General features: G+C 54.0%; 6 protein-coding genes across 6 annotated transcripts; 1 reads left to right on the forward strand and 5 right to left on the reverse strand.

Moving 5' to 3' along the window:
- Positions 1-527: 527 nt before the first annotated feature.
- PV07_09505 (uncharacterized protein) lies at positions 528-3,708 on the forward strand. The gene has a single exon (XM_016396768.1). It carries the CDS (start codon positions 916-918, stop codon positions 2,905-2,907), a length of 1,992 nt encoding a protein of 663 aa, XP_016246624.1. The 5' UTR covers positions 528-915; the 3' UTR covers positions 2,908-3,708.
- A 6-nt stretch (positions 3,709-3,714) lies between these two features.
- PV07_09506 (uncharacterized protein) lies at positions 3,715-4,775 on the reverse strand (the record flags this gene model as incomplete). The annotated part of the gene is made up of 1 exon (XM_016396769.1): positions 3,715-4,775. One exon carries the CDS (start codon positions 4,773-4,775, stop codon positions 4,089-4,091), a length of 687 nt encoding a protein of 228 aa, XP_016246625.1. The 3' UTR covers positions 3,715-4,088.
- A 608-nt stretch (positions 4,776-5,383) lies between these two features.
- On the reverse strand, positions 5,384-7,198 carry PV07_09507 (uncharacterized protein; the record flags this gene model as incomplete). Its single annotated transcript, XM_016396770.1, has 1 exon — positions 5,384-7,198. One exon carries the CDS (start codon positions 7,196-7,198, stop codon positions 5,384-5,386), a length of 1,815 nt encoding a protein of 604 aa, XP_016246626.1.
- Positions 7,199-7,509: 311 nt separating this feature from the next.
- Positions 7,510-9,072, reverse strand: PV07_09508 (uncharacterized protein). The gene is made up of 2 exons (XM_016396771.1): positions 8,090-9,072; positions 7,510-8,032 (listed from the first exon to the last, which is right to left on the reverse strand). The coding sequence occupies exons 1-2, from the start codon at positions 8,923-8,925 to the stop codon at positions 7,975-7,977; spliced, it is 894 nt and encodes a 297-aa protein (XP_016246627.1). The 5' UTR covers positions 8,926-9,072; the 3' UTR covers positions 7,510-7,974.
- Positions 9,073-9,194: 122 nt separating this feature from the next.
- PV07_09509 (uncharacterized protein) lies at positions 9,195-11,748 on the reverse strand. The gene is made up of 4 exons (XM_016396772.1): positions 11,646-11,748; positions 11,395-11,577; positions 10,585-11,331; positions 9,195-10,538 (listed from the first exon to the last, which is right to left on the reverse strand). Exons 1-4 carry the CDS (start codon positions 11,682-11,684, stop codon positions 10,089-10,091), a joined length of 1,419 nt encoding a protein of 472 aa, XP_016246628.1. The 5' UTR covers positions 11,685-11,748; the 3' UTR covers positions 9,195-10,088.
- A 966-nt stretch (positions 11,749-12,714) lies between these two features.
- Positions 12,715-14,251, reverse strand: PV07_09510 (biotin synthase). Its single transcript, XM_016396773.1, has 2 exons — positions 13,910-14,251; positions 12,715-13,853 (listed from the first exon to the last, which is right to left on the reverse strand). The coding sequence occupies exons 1-2, from the start codon at positions 14,162-14,164 to the stop codon at positions 12,873-12,875; spliced, it is 1,236 nt and encodes a 411-aa protein (XP_016246629.1). The 5' UTR covers positions 14,165-14,251; the 3' UTR covers positions 12,715-12,872.
- Between the last annotated feature and the right edge of the window lie 548 nt (positions 14,252-14,799).

Genomic DNA, 14,799 nt, shown 5'->3' on the forward strand with positions numbered 1-14,799 from the left:
GATGAGTCGGAAGGAGGTGAGTTATAGAAGTAGGTGTCAGCTCGCAAGGCTGGACATTCAACCCTGGTGGAACCACACTCTGGCCACTGTGATTGGGTTGAATATAAATAGACATCGACCAATAGAAGCACCAAGTCAACAGCTCTAGCGGGCTATGTCATCTCCACCCATCTCCACTGGTTGTCACTCACCTCCACATTTGTTCGCCTTGCTGGCGCTTAGACGCTGTCGATGGGTCTATTCGCCCACAGCCCTTCACCACCCCCCTGCATCCGATCTGTCTCATCTTTTCCCGTCATCCAATCCTCTTTCGCTTCGAAACGCCCGCATGCCAACGACCCCAATGGCGACCAGCTATCCTGACATCTCTGCTCGCTTGGGGAACGATTCACTGACGGTCCCTTGCATTTCCAAGCCCGTATCTGGCTTCGCTAACCTCAAGGGCGTCGGATGGCTTAACGCGCTCATCAGGCGACAGGCAAGTCTAGAGCCTCCCTGCTATTATTGTTGTACCACGTCTGCAGCTCCTTTTTGGGCACGCACTATCACGAATGCAAAAATAAACATTGTGAGTACCTGCCTGTCCTTGCCTGCCGTATTTCTACCGCCCTGTGTCCCTCTTGTTACACCTTCCTTCAACCCAAATACTTTGGTTCAACAAGTATCATAATCTCGAAGGATAATTATAAAAAGGCACCCGGCCTTATTTCCCTTTGTGTGGGTTTCATATTTTTGGGGGGACAGGCGCCTGGTGCGGCCTTCCACTACAGCACCTGTGAAGACGGCTCAAGCAACTACACCCAGTCCTTTCAGCTCAGGGCTTTTCTTTTGATACAGGCGTCTGCCCACACATCGCCCCAACGTCAGATCAACCCTCGCCCTTCCTGAAGTCTTGACTATTGCTGTTGATCGGCCATGGCTGGCGTGCTCGAAGGATTGATTTCATCCCGGCGTCGACCGTCCAGGTCCCGATCAGAGTCCGCGAAGCAAATGCATGCCCGATGGGGAGATGTTTCAATCACTGCTCCCACCGGCGGATGGACCCAGCATTATCTGGAAGACGACCTGAACAATGTCACCTACCAAGCCCACGGCAGCCCCGACTCCCAGAAAACCCTCGTCAGCAATTCCCCCGACCTGACTTTCAAGGACGAGATCGAAAAGATCGGTGTCGAAGCCATCATCACGCAGTCTCCACCGCTCATCCAGAAGGAACGAGCTGCAATCACCATCACAATCCCTTTGCCATGGAGCCGAAAGTCACATCGAAGATCGTCCTCGGCGAGCAGTCATCCGCAGCCACAAGCCCAGCCGGTCCCAGTGCTAGAGAAGCTGATTACAGTAGAATCACGGCCTGCTCATGCCAATATCACGAGCACCATTGACGAAGTCATTGTCGCGGAGTCCAGACCAGCTACCGAATCACTTCGAGCAGACTCACCCATTGTCCACACTCAGTCACCGGTATATGACGATGTCAGCACGTTTTTCACAAGGGCTGTCTTCCCAGAGAAGCATCCTGGTCATCGGCTGCCACAGATCCAGACTGCCGTCCCACCCAACAAGAGCCAACCCGCTTCAGCGGTTTCCCTTCTGAGCCCGGTGGCTGAAAAGTACAACGGGCTTTCGGAGAGCAACAATGGCACTCCTATGGACAACACTCCCATTGCTGAACGGATCGAGTCGGCCATTCATAATAGTCACGGTGAACAGGTCGACGTCGCAGGATTGGTTGGTCGGTTGGAGAGCCATGTCAGCACGACACCTCCGACCCAACCGTTCCCTCCGATTCCAAGTTCAGATGAAGCTCCGGACTCGGCAGTTGAGAGACCAGACTCGCGCAGGACTCCCAAACCATCTTCCCGACCGTCTTCTCGAGGTCCCGGCATTGGTGAGGTGGCTTACATGCGAGCCTCCTCCCGAGGAGCCTCCGAGCAAAGCAGTGGCCAGCGGTCTGCCTCGCGAGAAAATGCTGGTCGTCGGGCTGCCTCCGTGGAACGGGCGCGACGAAGGACTCTCTCCCGAGAACCAATTGGGCGACGCGCCGACTCTCCTCCGTTCCAAAGCCGTCGAGCTCTATCCCGGGATCCAGCTCTCCGCCGCGCAGACTCAGCAGAACCGAAAACCCGGCGAGCCGTGTCTCGTGAACAAGCTGTTCTCGGGTCCGTCTCTCCAGAGGCAAACACTCCTCACTTCGTCACGGACGACGTACCGCTTCGTCCTCGCGCAGAGTCTCCCGGCCCATGGAACCGGCGAGCACACTCCCGCGAACCCGCTGTCCGCCGCGAGGCCTCCCCGCTCGTCTTCAGCCGCCGAGCCATCTCTCGCGAGCCGTACTCGCGCCGCCGCATCTCTGGTGACTACAGTCAGCGCGCCGTGTCGGTCGACCCCATCATGCGGCGCACCAGCCCGAGGACCGACGGCGTCTCACGCCACGCCAGCCCGCTCGACGACATCTTCGCCCTCCGCCAGGCTATCCCCCGGGAAGACTTCGTGCCTCGCCGGGGCACCCCGATCGTCGGCACCCTTGCGGAGCGGGACAGTCCAGGGGTTGGCTCGACCCCTCCGGCCGAGCCGGAGCCGGCGCCAGACGAAGCGACCGACATCGAGACCGAGACGGACGAGATGTACTTTGAATCACGCAAGGGCTGGAACGGGCCGGCCGTGGCGGGCACCTCCAGCAGGGGTTTCTACGGCGACGTCGTCCAAGACTACAAGCTCATTGCGCGCGACGTCGAGGCCGAGCTCGCGGCGTCCGAGGCGCAGGCTTCGGCCATGAACATCGTCGCCCTGATCAAGAAGGAGAAGGAGAGGGAGGCCCACAAGCCCAAGGTGGAGGCCACCAAGGAAGAAAGGGTGTACGAGGGACCAGACCTAGTACCGCCCCAGGAGGAACTCTGGGGATGATGGTGACCATGTGCCAACATCACCACCTCCACCTTCAGCATCATTTGTTCTACCCTTTTGAACGCGGAACAGTATCCAGAAGACATCCCAGAAACCAAATCAATCAATCAAAGAGACCGTCGACAGTCGACCGTCGACTCCCAGAGCGCCTTGCGGGCTACACTCACTCAACACACATCAAGCTACGAGGCCAGGAGACGCGTCCTATCCAAAGCAAAAAAACTGGAACTTGCCCCGTGCAAGAACATCCCACCAACACCAACACAAAACCACCAATCCATCAGAACAAACACCGAGAATGACCACCCACGCACCGACACACCACACCACACCTACACCTTCAAGGCCAGGATCCACCACGTCGACACTCTTTGCAAGAAGCTCAGGTTGCTCTCCCATCTGTCTACCTAACCACCAGTCTGCCTAGCCGCTGACCCTCCCTCCCTCCCTCCCTCCCTCCCTACAGTACCTGCCTACCTACCTACCTACCTACCTGCCTGCCTGCCTGCCTACCTAGTCCCTGCCACAAAGACATGAAACGACATGCACGAGTTTTCTTGTATCTAACTTCCATATTCCGCGTCCGTATCCAGACAGCACGGGCCTTTATTTTTACTATCTTCATTATGTCATCTTAGGTAGTGGGTTACAGCAGATAGTTAGTTAGTGGGAAAGGAAGTCTTCTCTGTGCGGCACGGAGGTTAAGGATTGGGTGGGAAATGAAATACATTCATCAATCCTTCCCTCCACCCATCCATATTTATTTCCTCTATAATTCCATGAATCTATACACTCTAAACGCCATGTGTAACTTTTAAGCCCATGTTCTCTGCATATCAGACAAGGGAAAAGAGACGTGAACTTTTCGGGACCAGACTTATATGACGCAGAGATTTGAGATCCGATCTTTCCGCTCTTCTCCTTGAATCTGTTGAATGGACTGCCTCTACCCAAGAAGTCATGCTTCACCATTCCCTACTAGGGGCGTCAGTCTATCTTGATCCATAAGGTCTCAGAGCACTGCTGGTACATGTACAGCAGAAAGGTGCGAATGCTACTTCTAAACAAGCCATGGACACTCTTGAGATGCCATCAATCCATAGCCCAGCCCTGTTTCTGCCACGTCTGCCCTTCGCCGGTCGCCTTGTATCAATTGTCCCCTACCCATCAGCCTCTCGCCGTCACTCATCCCGTTTCCTCTTCCCCATGGCGGAAAGCCCTCCAGAGCGTTCTTGTCCCTTCACCGCTGATGCCGTGATGTTCGTCTCATCCAGAAACGTCAGGCCGCCGGTGGGATGGACGCCGCTGTGATGATTGTTGTCGTGTTGGTCATCGTCGTCGTCGCTATAATCCACATCCTCAAAGTCGTCATCTTCGTCAACCTCCTCGTCCTCGTCCAACTGGTGAAGCCATAGCCCCATGCCCAAGTATCCCGCCTCGACCAAGCGCATCACCGATTCCTCGTCCTCCCGCATCGCCCGGCGCCGGGCCAGGACCCGGGCGACAAGTTCACGATCCTCGACAACTTCCCGGCCAAGGTAGTACACCCGGGCAGTTCGGACCGCGGAGCGCCCGACGCGCTTGATGGCCTGCCACCACGTGGTCCTGAGAGAGCGGGGAGGGGCCACGGGCGTCTCGGGGAGCGGCACGACCACGCGGTCCGGACTCGCAAAGTACGCCTCCGCCGTGACGAACTCGCAGTCGTCCCACGGGGTGAATATGTCCGGGTACCAGTAGTGGCAGCAGTTGGGGTTGGTGTAGTGCCCGCAGCAGTGGTACAGCCGGGTCTCGCAGCGCCAGAGCGGGTCGGATCGGTAGTGGCATGGGATGTTGTCCTGGTTGATTCGAGACCAGAGCTGGGCGAGCATGACTGTTTGTTTTTCTTTTTGGGGAGGCAGATGTATTGGATAGAGGATGGAAGGGCAAGATTGGTGTGATAATATTGGATGCGGTAGTGAATAGTTGTAAGAAGAGGTTTGTGCTGTGGTGGGAGCATCTCTTGACATTCATGTGCACGGTACGCAATATATAGACACGGACAGGCGTCAAAGAGGGCAGTCAGAGTGAGACTCGTTGGCACGTTGTTTGGATTCCCATTGAAGATCCTGAGTCGCGAGAGAGGGTCCTTCTTTGACATTCCCAGACATAAAGCATCATCTCACTGACACGGTGGGTAACACGTACCTACAAACCTCTTCTTGCGTTGTGCATTGTTGAGACACTGCGCTGAGACATAGCCTCAGGTCCATCCTGCCTACGCGCCACTCAACAAAACAGACATAGTGGCCGGAAGTTCTGTTCAGGCTTCAGGTTCACGGTGAAACAAATCCATCTGTATTGGACGATGGAACAGCTGATCTGGAAAGCGGGTGGAACAATGCTGGATTTGATACAATGCTCGCCAAGCAACCGGCCATGCCGCTCGACTAGCCCCTATTATACAATTCCTAGGCCTTCTCGGCTCACGACCAAGCCATCAAGAATGAGAAAGCAAGAATTCCGGCCCAGGCTCGTCGTCTTCGCTTTCAGATGTCGTGGTCCGATCCGGGGGCTTTGGCCGAACGCTTGTCATTGGGACTGGTGCCGAGTTTGAGACAAGATCAATTCCTCCACCGAAAGCGTCAGAAGGAACGGGAGGACGAGGCTGTGAACGTCTGGGACCGCCTACAGGGTCAAGCTCCAGGCTCCGGATAGGGTCGTCCTCTTCCTTCTGCTTGCCTTTGTTGAGCGGATTGCCAAACTGACGTAATGTATCTTCCAGACTCTGATTGCTGCTCTCGCCTGGACTCCGTGTTCTGCTGGTCGGAAGCATGTCATCCCTTAGCAGATCCGGGGGGTTATCATGACTTGTAACCTCATCGTGTGCAGGCTGATTCCGATCCTCGAATCCGTTGACGCTGTCACCATCACTCAATCCACCATTGGCCGTTATGGATGATGCGTTGGCGGTGCGCTGGAGCAGATCCCGGGCCTGCTGGAACGCCGCGAGCTCAGCACCTATCGCGCAGGTGAGAAGATTCCAATTCTTGGATTCGGCTAGGTCAAGATCCTCCTCCAGAGATGAGATTAACGTGGAGAGGTTTGTCAGGACCAGATGAATAGACGGATCTTCAGTAGTTGCCGCCGGTGCACCCCCAATGTCGGCTGCTCCATTCGCGCCGGGCCATTGGAGTTGCGACTGGGACAGCTCACGCGTCTGCGCTTTCAACTCTCTCTCAAACTCACCAATCCGCCTTACAACATCACGCCATAGTCTTGAACCCTCTTCCAGTGCATTCTTCTCACTCTCGGCGCTGGCCTTTCTTTGGGCCAGCATCTCCACTTCGTTCGTCCATTGCTCCTGTGCCATTTGTAGCGTCCGCCTCTCTGGCTTTAAGGCGTACATCCCTGGATCTTGTCCAGAACTCAGGCACTGCGGGATCGGTGGCCTACGCAGAAAAGATTTGACCTGGTTCTCGCTCAGTGCCAACGACTCCATGTATGAGCTCAACTCGGAGTCCCTTGAGCTCTCGGTCTCGCGGAGCTGGTTGACCAAGATTCTGTGCTTGGACCTCAATTCCAGCAACGCCGTCTCTAGGTGTTGGATCTCCTGTTCCACGGCCTGAATCTCAGAGCGTAACCCGACAGGTCCTTCTTCGGTTTTGAACCTGTGTATCTCATCCTCAAGGAGTTTTCTTCGATTTCCCAGGTCGGAAGCCTGTTTCAGGGCGCCATCTCTGGCCACAACTTCTCGGTCGATCAGGGACAGTTCCCACTCTCTAAGAGCTGCAAATTCCTTCATGGACTTTTCTAACCCGCGGCGTGCACCTCGGAGTGTGATCTTTTTGGGCTTTGGTTGGCGGATTGGTATGGTCCGTGGTCCTCTTTCTGCTGCTGTCCTTGTAGACGTCGAGAGGACAGATGGAGTGGGCGTGGGACTTCCCACCGAAGACGAGTCATCTAGCTCCCCCGTCGCAATGCTGCCGGCACTGAGCCCTTCTGACTGCGCATCGAGGAGGCTCTGAAAGGTCCGCTCAAGAGACTTGGCTGCTCTCTCTACCGGGAGGAAGGGGTCGTTGTGGCGCACCAAGGACGAGCTTAGCTTCTGGGGTCCTTGAGCAATCGGGGAGATCGACGCAGTCCGTCGTCGGTCGGGGGACGAAGATGGGGTTGCTGCATCTTGTAGGAGAATGCGAGGGGCGGTCACGTCAGACCGTGATGACGCGACTGAGTAGTCATCTTCGTATTGAGGAAGTGAACTGGTGCTTCCTGGTGGGTGCGGGAAGATGCGCTCAATGAAGGACTTCCTCATGGTTTGACAAGGGAGAGATGCGCAATGGCCAGAACCGTCGCGAGCTGAAAGAGAGATAATGTCGCTGTCGCGTCACAACACCGTACATAACGGAGGTAAAGAACTCTTCAACCTTCAGGCAGACAGGATTGTCTTCTGTTTGCACAGAGGCAGCGTGACACGATCATGTGTGCTAGACTGACACCCTAGAATGCCAGAAACGAAGTCATCGGTCGCAAGACATGTGCCGAAGTTGACCCATGCGGCAACTTGGATGTGATTCACAGCGACGACAGCGACGTAGCTGCCTATCTACGGCCAGGTTCCTGCGTCCTAGTGTCAGGCGGACGTGCGAGGAATAGAACAGTCGACGCTTCGCAGTTCAGCACCGATTAGTCAGTTGTGCAGCCACACATTGACCAGATACAAAGCTAATATACACAACCTAGACATGTGCTCGGCGAGTCGGATCCCAACCAAAACCTCGTTTCTAATCGTGCTGGATCCCAGCCTTGCCATCTCATGACGACGTATATCATAGTATTATGTAGACAGGCTAGAAGCGCTATCAACTCACTGCTTTTGGACGGAACCTGCGCCTTGTAGAGCCGATGATGCAGCTCGAATGAGGCCGAGTCGTAGAGCAGACGAGATCCAAGGCAGTTTGAAATCGAAGCATAGAGGAGCGATTCTCTGACTCTGCACTATCATTCCGGTAAGGTAGTGTCGACATTCCGCGTAACCGGGGCACGGTAGGCGTATCACTTAGGCCGTATAGCACAACAGCGTCGGGTAATTTACATGAGCAGGCGCCAGGCACCCAAAATGAGTGCTGCTGTTCCCGTGCAGACGCCCCTGTCACACTGGTTAGGATCACTTTCCGACGGTCTTCGAATGGAGCCTGATACTTACATGAGCCACTGGAGGGTCGAGAATTTGACCGCTTCGACTCGTTCGCGGAGACTGGCCACCTCTTGCTCGATGCGGGCTTCCGTCTCCTTGATCCGCATCTCTTGTCCGTTCGCTTCTTCTCGTATCCTGCCCTTTTCGAGATTTAGGTCTAGGCGAACACTGGCTTGCGTCCGACTAATCTCGTCCCGCAATCTCGAGTTTAATTTGGCCAGATCACTGGTCAGACGGTCGTGGCTTGACCGTGTTAATTGTGCTTCGGTGCTGTCTGCGTTGGACAGTTCACTCCTCAACTTGGCAAAATCGACCTTCTGCGTATAAGTGCTTCTCTCTGCATCCTCCTTCAAGACCATAGTTCGAGTGAGGTTCTGGATCGACTCCTCTATCACGTCGTTGAGGACCCGCATCATAGCCACAGCCTGCTCTTCTGTGAAGCCTTCATCTTTCAGTCTTTGCACGAATCTCAGCGTGTCAAAGTGGTGAGCTTTGTGGTGCACAGGTGTCGTCGAGAACGCTCGACGGGCTGGTTTGAATGCAGAAGCGTAGACCCCATTGTGGCGGATGGGGGCAGAGTCTGGAGGAAGTGATTGAACATAGGTCCGGGGTCTCTTGCGCGAGTGCGACGAAGGGTTCCTCACGGTCAAGGTCGTAGCAGCACTCGTATGTATTGCCCTGGGCCTCGACACAGACTTGAACGCAGGCGCCTTCAGTGTTTGAGTTACGCAAGGTCGCTTAGAGACGGACTGGGGCGCTGCCTGGACGAGGGCGGCGGAGGTCCAGGTCAGGCGCAAGAATCGTGGTATTTCGGCCACAGGCTTGGAGCCCGCCATGGAGGGCATAGGGATTCGCAGTACCCAGCTTGCGAGCCTCAAGTGTCAGGATAGTTGATCCAGTGTAAGAAGTTCTCCTTCGCTAAAAAACCAGGAAGACGTTGTTGACATAGGCCATGCGCAGGAGGGGAAAGAAGCACTGTAGCTGACGGGATTTTGTATGGTGCTGTGAGGGAGCCTGGCGCAGGCAAAGATTCAGCCAATCATATGGTGCCTGATTCGGGGGAATTCGCTTGACCGCAGACACCCACATCACCATACTCATCCATCCTCTTCTTCGGCCATGGAGCCAGCATCCAATATCATACGCTCTCCAAAGGCATAAAGTCCACCGTTATCTACTAAAATAGGCGCTGATGATCCTGCTTTTGCGTGCAGAGCTGGGTCTAGTTTCCTCGGAGTCAATGTAAACGCACCGTGGATCATCCAGCCAACTCCACAAGCTTTGACAAGTTCATGAACGCAGTTGGTCGTCGAGGTGCTATATATCTCCATGAAGCCTGAACTGGATCTTGAGCACACTGTAAGGCACCTTTTGTGCCTCGCTATCCTTCGTCTGTGCGAATCTGGCTGTCCAATTGCCAATCGAGGTACGCCGCTGGACTAATGTGCTGGTCCTCTTAAACTTCAGCAGAGTCGACACGTACGATTGTCGGGTCTGGAATTGAAGCCCCTTTCGCGTGTTCAATCTCTGGAGTAGCAGCCGCACCCTGAGCGGCATATCTCTGCTGCTGTGTGCTGTGAGCAAGGATGGCTGAGGACCTTAGATTGGTGGCATGTGCCATCAGATCTGTGACTTCAGACCCCCTCTCTTTCCCCGATGTTGAACTAGTATGACATATGGAATGATGCGTCCTCATTGTGACACGAATCGACTCTGTTGTTCCACTCCGCTGTCTGCGTTCACAGACACAGACTCGCTCGACAAATCCAGACCGCAAGCGAGCCAGAATTCCGTGCCGACTGTGATCTAGCAATTCCATTCCATTGCCTTCCGTCTGCCTTTCCGAGACAAACGATGGGCCAAGCCTGCTTTCTCCACGTCCGCCGCCTCTTACGTTCCGGCTGCTTCAAGATCGTAACCTGAGTTGAAGGTCGACAAGTCGATAAGGGAGGCATACCCGGTCAACAACAGAAGTACGCCTTCAATAAAGGAGAACAAACACTGGTAATCACAGCTCCCTCTGGCTCGCCTTGACCACATCCGAATCGGCAACTTTCTCATCCAACTCGACGACCTTGCCGTTCGCTGTTGACGGCTTCGAACTCTTCCACCCCAGCGCAGCCAATCTTTCCGCCAGAATGGGATGACTGTAATGATAACTCGCATACATCCAGTCGGCATCCATAGTACTCAGATTCTGCACTTGCAACTTGATCAGACTCCGTGCCAACTCCTTTTCGTACCCTAATCTAGTGGCGAATGCGTCGGCTTCGAATTCGAATTTTCGAGAGAGTACATTCATCAAAAGCTTCACCACGGCGTCCATTGGAGCGAGGGCGTCCGAGAACAAGATGAAGCCGATAATGATGGGATGAGAATCGTAAAAGCCAAAAGAGGAGTAGAGCGAGTTGTTGTCGATGAAGACGCTGAAGAGTGCGAAGATATAGAACATGTGGAACTAGACAACAGTCAGCTTGGACTTGGAGAGGACTCGACCGACATACCTGGGCAATGGCGAACAGTTTTGTGGTATGCGCCAAACTCCAATGTCCTAGCTCATGACCCAAGACCGCCACTACTTCTTGAGGCTCACTCTTTTCGATCAAAGTATCGTAAATGACAATGTGTTTCTTCCACGGGAGCCCGAAGAAGTACGCATTGCTATGCGCACTCCGTTTGCTTCCATCGATGACGTAAAGCGATTTCAGGGGGAACTTGAGCCTCTGCGCCAATGCCTCCACTCCAGATTTAAGTTCTCCAGGTTCGAGAGGAGAGAGCTTGTTGAACAGAGGGAGGATAAAGATCGGATAAATCGTGATAGCGAAGAGTTGCACGACAATCCCAAAGAGCCAAAGATAGTAGAAGAACCTTGTGCCCGTCACCTGGATGATCTTGAGAAAGGCACTGAGCAAAGGCGTCCCCAATGCGACCATCAACGCCTGGCCCTTCAGCATATCCGTGATCCACAACTTGACAGTTTGTTTATTGAAACCGAACTTCTCTTCCAGAACGAAAGTGCTGTAGTACGAAGGCGGCAGCGCCAAAATCTGAGAGATAAAACTGAAGGTCAAGAAGAAGAGCACCGAATGGGAAATCTCGCCGGAGAATCGACTGGGAAAGTAATGGGCCAGCCAGAGACCTGTCAACGACCAGAGCTTAGGTAAGACATCGTATTGAATGAAGAGGACGTTTTGGATTTGGGAGTAGAGGCCGGAGACGAAGCCAAATTTAGCCTTTGCGCGACCATATGCCTAACATTGACAGTCAGCGAACCGTGCATTGAGGTGGGAAGGTCAAGAAGGGTGCGCATGTACTTGACTTTGGTCGAAAACATCCTGGGAGATTTCATCTTCCAGCGTCTTCGGCGGCTTCTTCTTTTGCAGCACCTTGTACTGCCTTAATGAGAGGAGACCTTCGAGCACATATTGACCGAGAGAAAATCCCAGGATCAGTCTCTTCCACGGGAAGCCTGGGCGGTCAAGGAACACCGCAAGGCGCTGTAGATAACAAAAGGTTAGTGAGGGGAAGACAGGAGGTGGAGGGAATGGGCATTGGGAAAACGAACACGAGGGAAGTCGCCGAGGGCTTGGAGGAGAGAAGCCATGATCCTCCCACGGTTTAGTCAGGAGTAATGAGAGACGAATGCATGAAATGCGATTCGATATATGAATGCGAGTTGGCATGCAGGCCGCAGGAACATGTGTCTTCACAGAGGCCTTCGTTGGCTCGGCTGATTTGGGCAAGTGCGGCGAGCATTCGACGCAAATCACGACCTTTGGCGAGGCTGCAAGCGGAATCTACGAGGTAAAGATCACTCTTTGTCCCTTCAGAGCAACTCAATCTCAACGGCCAACACCTACCCCGTACTGGGCTTGCAAACCCTTGTGGTGCCCACCATGTGCCGACTCTGTGGCCGCGTCGTGAAATGCATCTTTGACAGTATGCCTTCAAGGGTGAAGGTCCACCATGTGCCGAGTCGAAGGTGAGCTCAATATGGACTGCAACATCTTCTCTGGCCAAGTACTGACTGTTACCTATCAAGAGCATTTACCACGACCAGACGGGTACCTAAACGGCCGGCTTCAAGTTTCTCGAGAGCCACATACGCGCCAGACTCAACATCCCTGGTCACTCGAGCATTCAGCGGCCTTTCACTTCGCACACCAAGTGCTTCGTTGCTGAGACCAAGCACATCTCCCTTATTAGTACAGTCGTCGTTTTCGTCACCAATTCAGTCGCAACTGTCGAGAATCCTATGTCGCTCTTTCTCCACGACGCCTACCCTCCTCGGTTATCGAAGGAGAAGCGACACATACAGCCCCTCAAGACGTGTCCAGAAACGTCGGCACGGGTATCTCACGCGGTTAAAATCCAAGGGTGGACAGGAGGTTCTTAAGCGACGAAGGCTGAAGAGGAGGAACGATGTGACTTGGTGAGCTCGTGGCAGTCAAGTGAGACCGGTTTCTGAAGCAGGATAAGCAAGCGATATCTACGGATGTTGAGGAAAGAGATGTGGCAAGGAAACAGAACGTGAGAGGTATTCCAATCATGGGTGATCATGGGGCATTATCAACTTGTATCGGATGATGTTCTGCTTAACTTGGAGCTTCGAGTCGGTCGTTCCGCTCATGAATTTAAATAAAGTTGTGTACAAGACATCGATTGAAGGACCGTGCTGGTAGAGCTGCCGAAAGCGATTCCACTGATCATAAACTGTGCTTGGGTCCTTGGGAGGCAGGCTTTTATGCTATTCCCATATATGCACAGTCTATTCTATATCAGTTTTGTCTATTCACGCCCCAACTCCCTTCTCAGCCGCCGCGCTTCCGCCCTTCAAATGCACGAAACTGCTTGCCTCGAATTTGGGCTTCTCCTCGACCTCGACTAGTTTACTGGCCTCGGTCTGCATTGGCGACAATCCCCACCGCTCAAACATGTCCTTATCCTGCTCCCACCCATTGCAATCTGTCGTCAACATCTTTTCGCCCGTGAAAATGGCGTTTGCACCCGCCATGAAACACAGCATTTGCTCGCTCTCGGGCATACTGACCCTTCCGGCTGCAATACGAATGATTGTTCGCGGCATGACCAGACGAGCGGTGGCGATGCAACGGACCATGTCTTCCAGCTTAACTGGTTCTTGGCCGAACATCGGCGTTCCTTTGATGGGGACCAGTTTGTTCACCGGGAAAGATTCAGGGTGTTCTGGCAGAGTGGCGAGGGTGTGGATCAATCCAACGTGGTCGGTTGCAGGCGTCTCTCCTAGACCGAGAATGCCACCACTGCAGACGTGTATGCCCGCTTCCCGCACGTTCTCCAGCGTTTGTAATCGTTCGTCGTAGGAACGTGTGGTAATCACGTTAGGGTAATGTTCCCGCGAGGTGTCCAGGTTATGGTTGTATGCTGTTAACCCAGCCTCTTTCAATTCCCGAGCTTGTTGCTTGTCCAGCATGCCCAGAGTTACGCACGCTTCCATACCTAGAGAACGGACACCTTTGACCATTTCCACGATATTCTTCATGCCTCGCGTCCGGCCACGCATGTCGCGCCACGCAGCACCCATACAGAACCTGTTGGAACCATTCGCTTTGGCAATTTTCGCGGCCTCAATGACGGAGTCCACGTTGGAGAGTTTGGTGGCTTGGAGGTTCGTCTTGTAGCGGGATGACTGAGCGCAGTATGAGCAGTCTTCTGTGCACCCACCGGTCTTTATATTCATGAGGGTACATAGTTGGACGGCCGAGGGCTTGTGGAATCGACGGTGTACAGTGCCCTACAAACATTCTCAGTTAAGGGCATTCTAGACAACGGATGAGGGGTGGTATGTACTGCGGCGAAGGCCAGTTCCATCAGAGGAGTCTGGTGAATCTGAGAGATCTCTTCTTTGGTCCAGTTATTGCGTGCACCGGAGGCATTGATAGCTTGCTCGAACACCGACTGGCCTTGAGGTTGTGGTGGGGGAGGAGTTTGGTTGAGACTGGCAGCGGCTCGAGGGACATCATGCACAATGCTGTAGAAGCGAGCCGAAGAGACTTTCCTCGTAGCTTTGCGAGCCACGCACCGGCTCATTGTTACCAGCTCCATGCTGCAAGCACACGAAGCAGGAGATTGAGCTGTGAATTGTCTTCTGACGGGGTGTTGAGGAGGGTCAATGGCACTCGCCGAAGTAGGAGCAATTGAGAAAGGAGTGATTGGTGGGGGAGGGGGCCTCGTCGGTGGAATTCTCTCGGGCTCGGCATTCAACAAACCGCGGATGGACCCACCTCAGCCTTGCTCCTCGGTACTCCTTGGGGAATATCAATATCGGGTGGAAAACCAAGTGTTGCGGAAGCCCAATATTTGGTCCTCCTCTTTGCAAGGTGTCTGTCACAGCAGAAGAGCTCAAGCTCGTTCAGAGGTGCTCGCGTTTTGGCTCCCAAGACCACCGCTGACAAAAACCACAAGCACAGCCGCGTACGCAGCACAGGCTCCAAATATCTCGGACCTTCTGGCGTTGGTTACAAGACTGATACACAGTGCAAAAGCAGTAGTGTAGCCGGCTATGAGTCCCAACTTGATTTTCTCCTGCTCCACATAGTACAGGTTGTAGATCGCCCCAAACAGGAATGCGGCAGCAAGCAACACATTGATAATCCCAACCACAAGAGCAATGCGCTTGGTAGAGATGTAGACAAGGCGAGAATCGCCTTCAGGATATCTTTCCAGAAACAGAAGGGGAC

This window comes from Cladophialophora immunda (genome assembly GCF_000835495.1).
Source record: "Cladophialophora immunda strain CBS 83496 unplaced genomic scaffold supercont1.5, whole genome shotgun sequence".
In the NCBI taxonomy this organism is placed as follows: domain Eukaryota; kingdom Fungi; phylum Ascomycota; class Eurotiomycetes; order Chaetothyriales; family Herpotrichiellaceae; genus Cladophialophora; species Cladophialophora immunda.

What these genes read in the sequence shown, in the direction of transcription:
- PV07_09505 (XM_016396768.1), top strand. Translation starts at nt 916, where the DNA reads ATGGCTGGCGTGCTCGAAGGATTGATTTCATCCCGGCGTCGACCGTCC.
- PV07_09510 (XM_016396773.1), bottom strand. Translation starts at nt 14,164, where the DNA reads ATGGAGCTGGTAACAATGAGCCGGTGCGTGGCTCGCAAAGCTACGAGG. An exon ending in TGGAACTGGCCTTCGCCGCA is followed by an intron (nt 13,854 to 13,909) that starts GTACATACCACC and finishes GAATGTTTGTAG; the next exon opens with GGCACTGTACACCGTCGATT.
- PV07_09508 (XM_016396771.1), bottom strand. Translation starts at nt 8,925, where the DNA reads ATGCCCTCCATGGCGGGCTCCAAGCCTGTGGCCGAAATACCACGATTC. An exon ending in TCGACCCTCCAGTGGCTCAT is followed by an intron (nt 8,033 to 8,089) that starts GTAAGTATCAGG and finishes CCAGTGTGACAG; the next exon opens with GGGCGTCTGCACGGGAACAG.
- PV07_09509 (XM_016396772.1), bottom strand. Translation starts at nt 11,684, where the DNA reads ATGGCTTCTCTCCTCCAAGCCCTCGGCGACTTCCCTCGT. An exon ending in ATGTTTTCGACCAAAGTCAA is followed by an intron (nt 11,332 to 11,394) that starts GTACATGCGCAC and finishes TGTCAATGTTAG; the next exon opens with GCATATGGTCGCGCAAAGGC. An exon ending in AACTGTTCGCCATTGCCCAG is followed by an intron (nt 10,539 to 10,584) that starts GTATGTCGGTCG and finishes ACTGTTGTCTAG; the next exon opens with TTCCACATGTTCTATATCTT.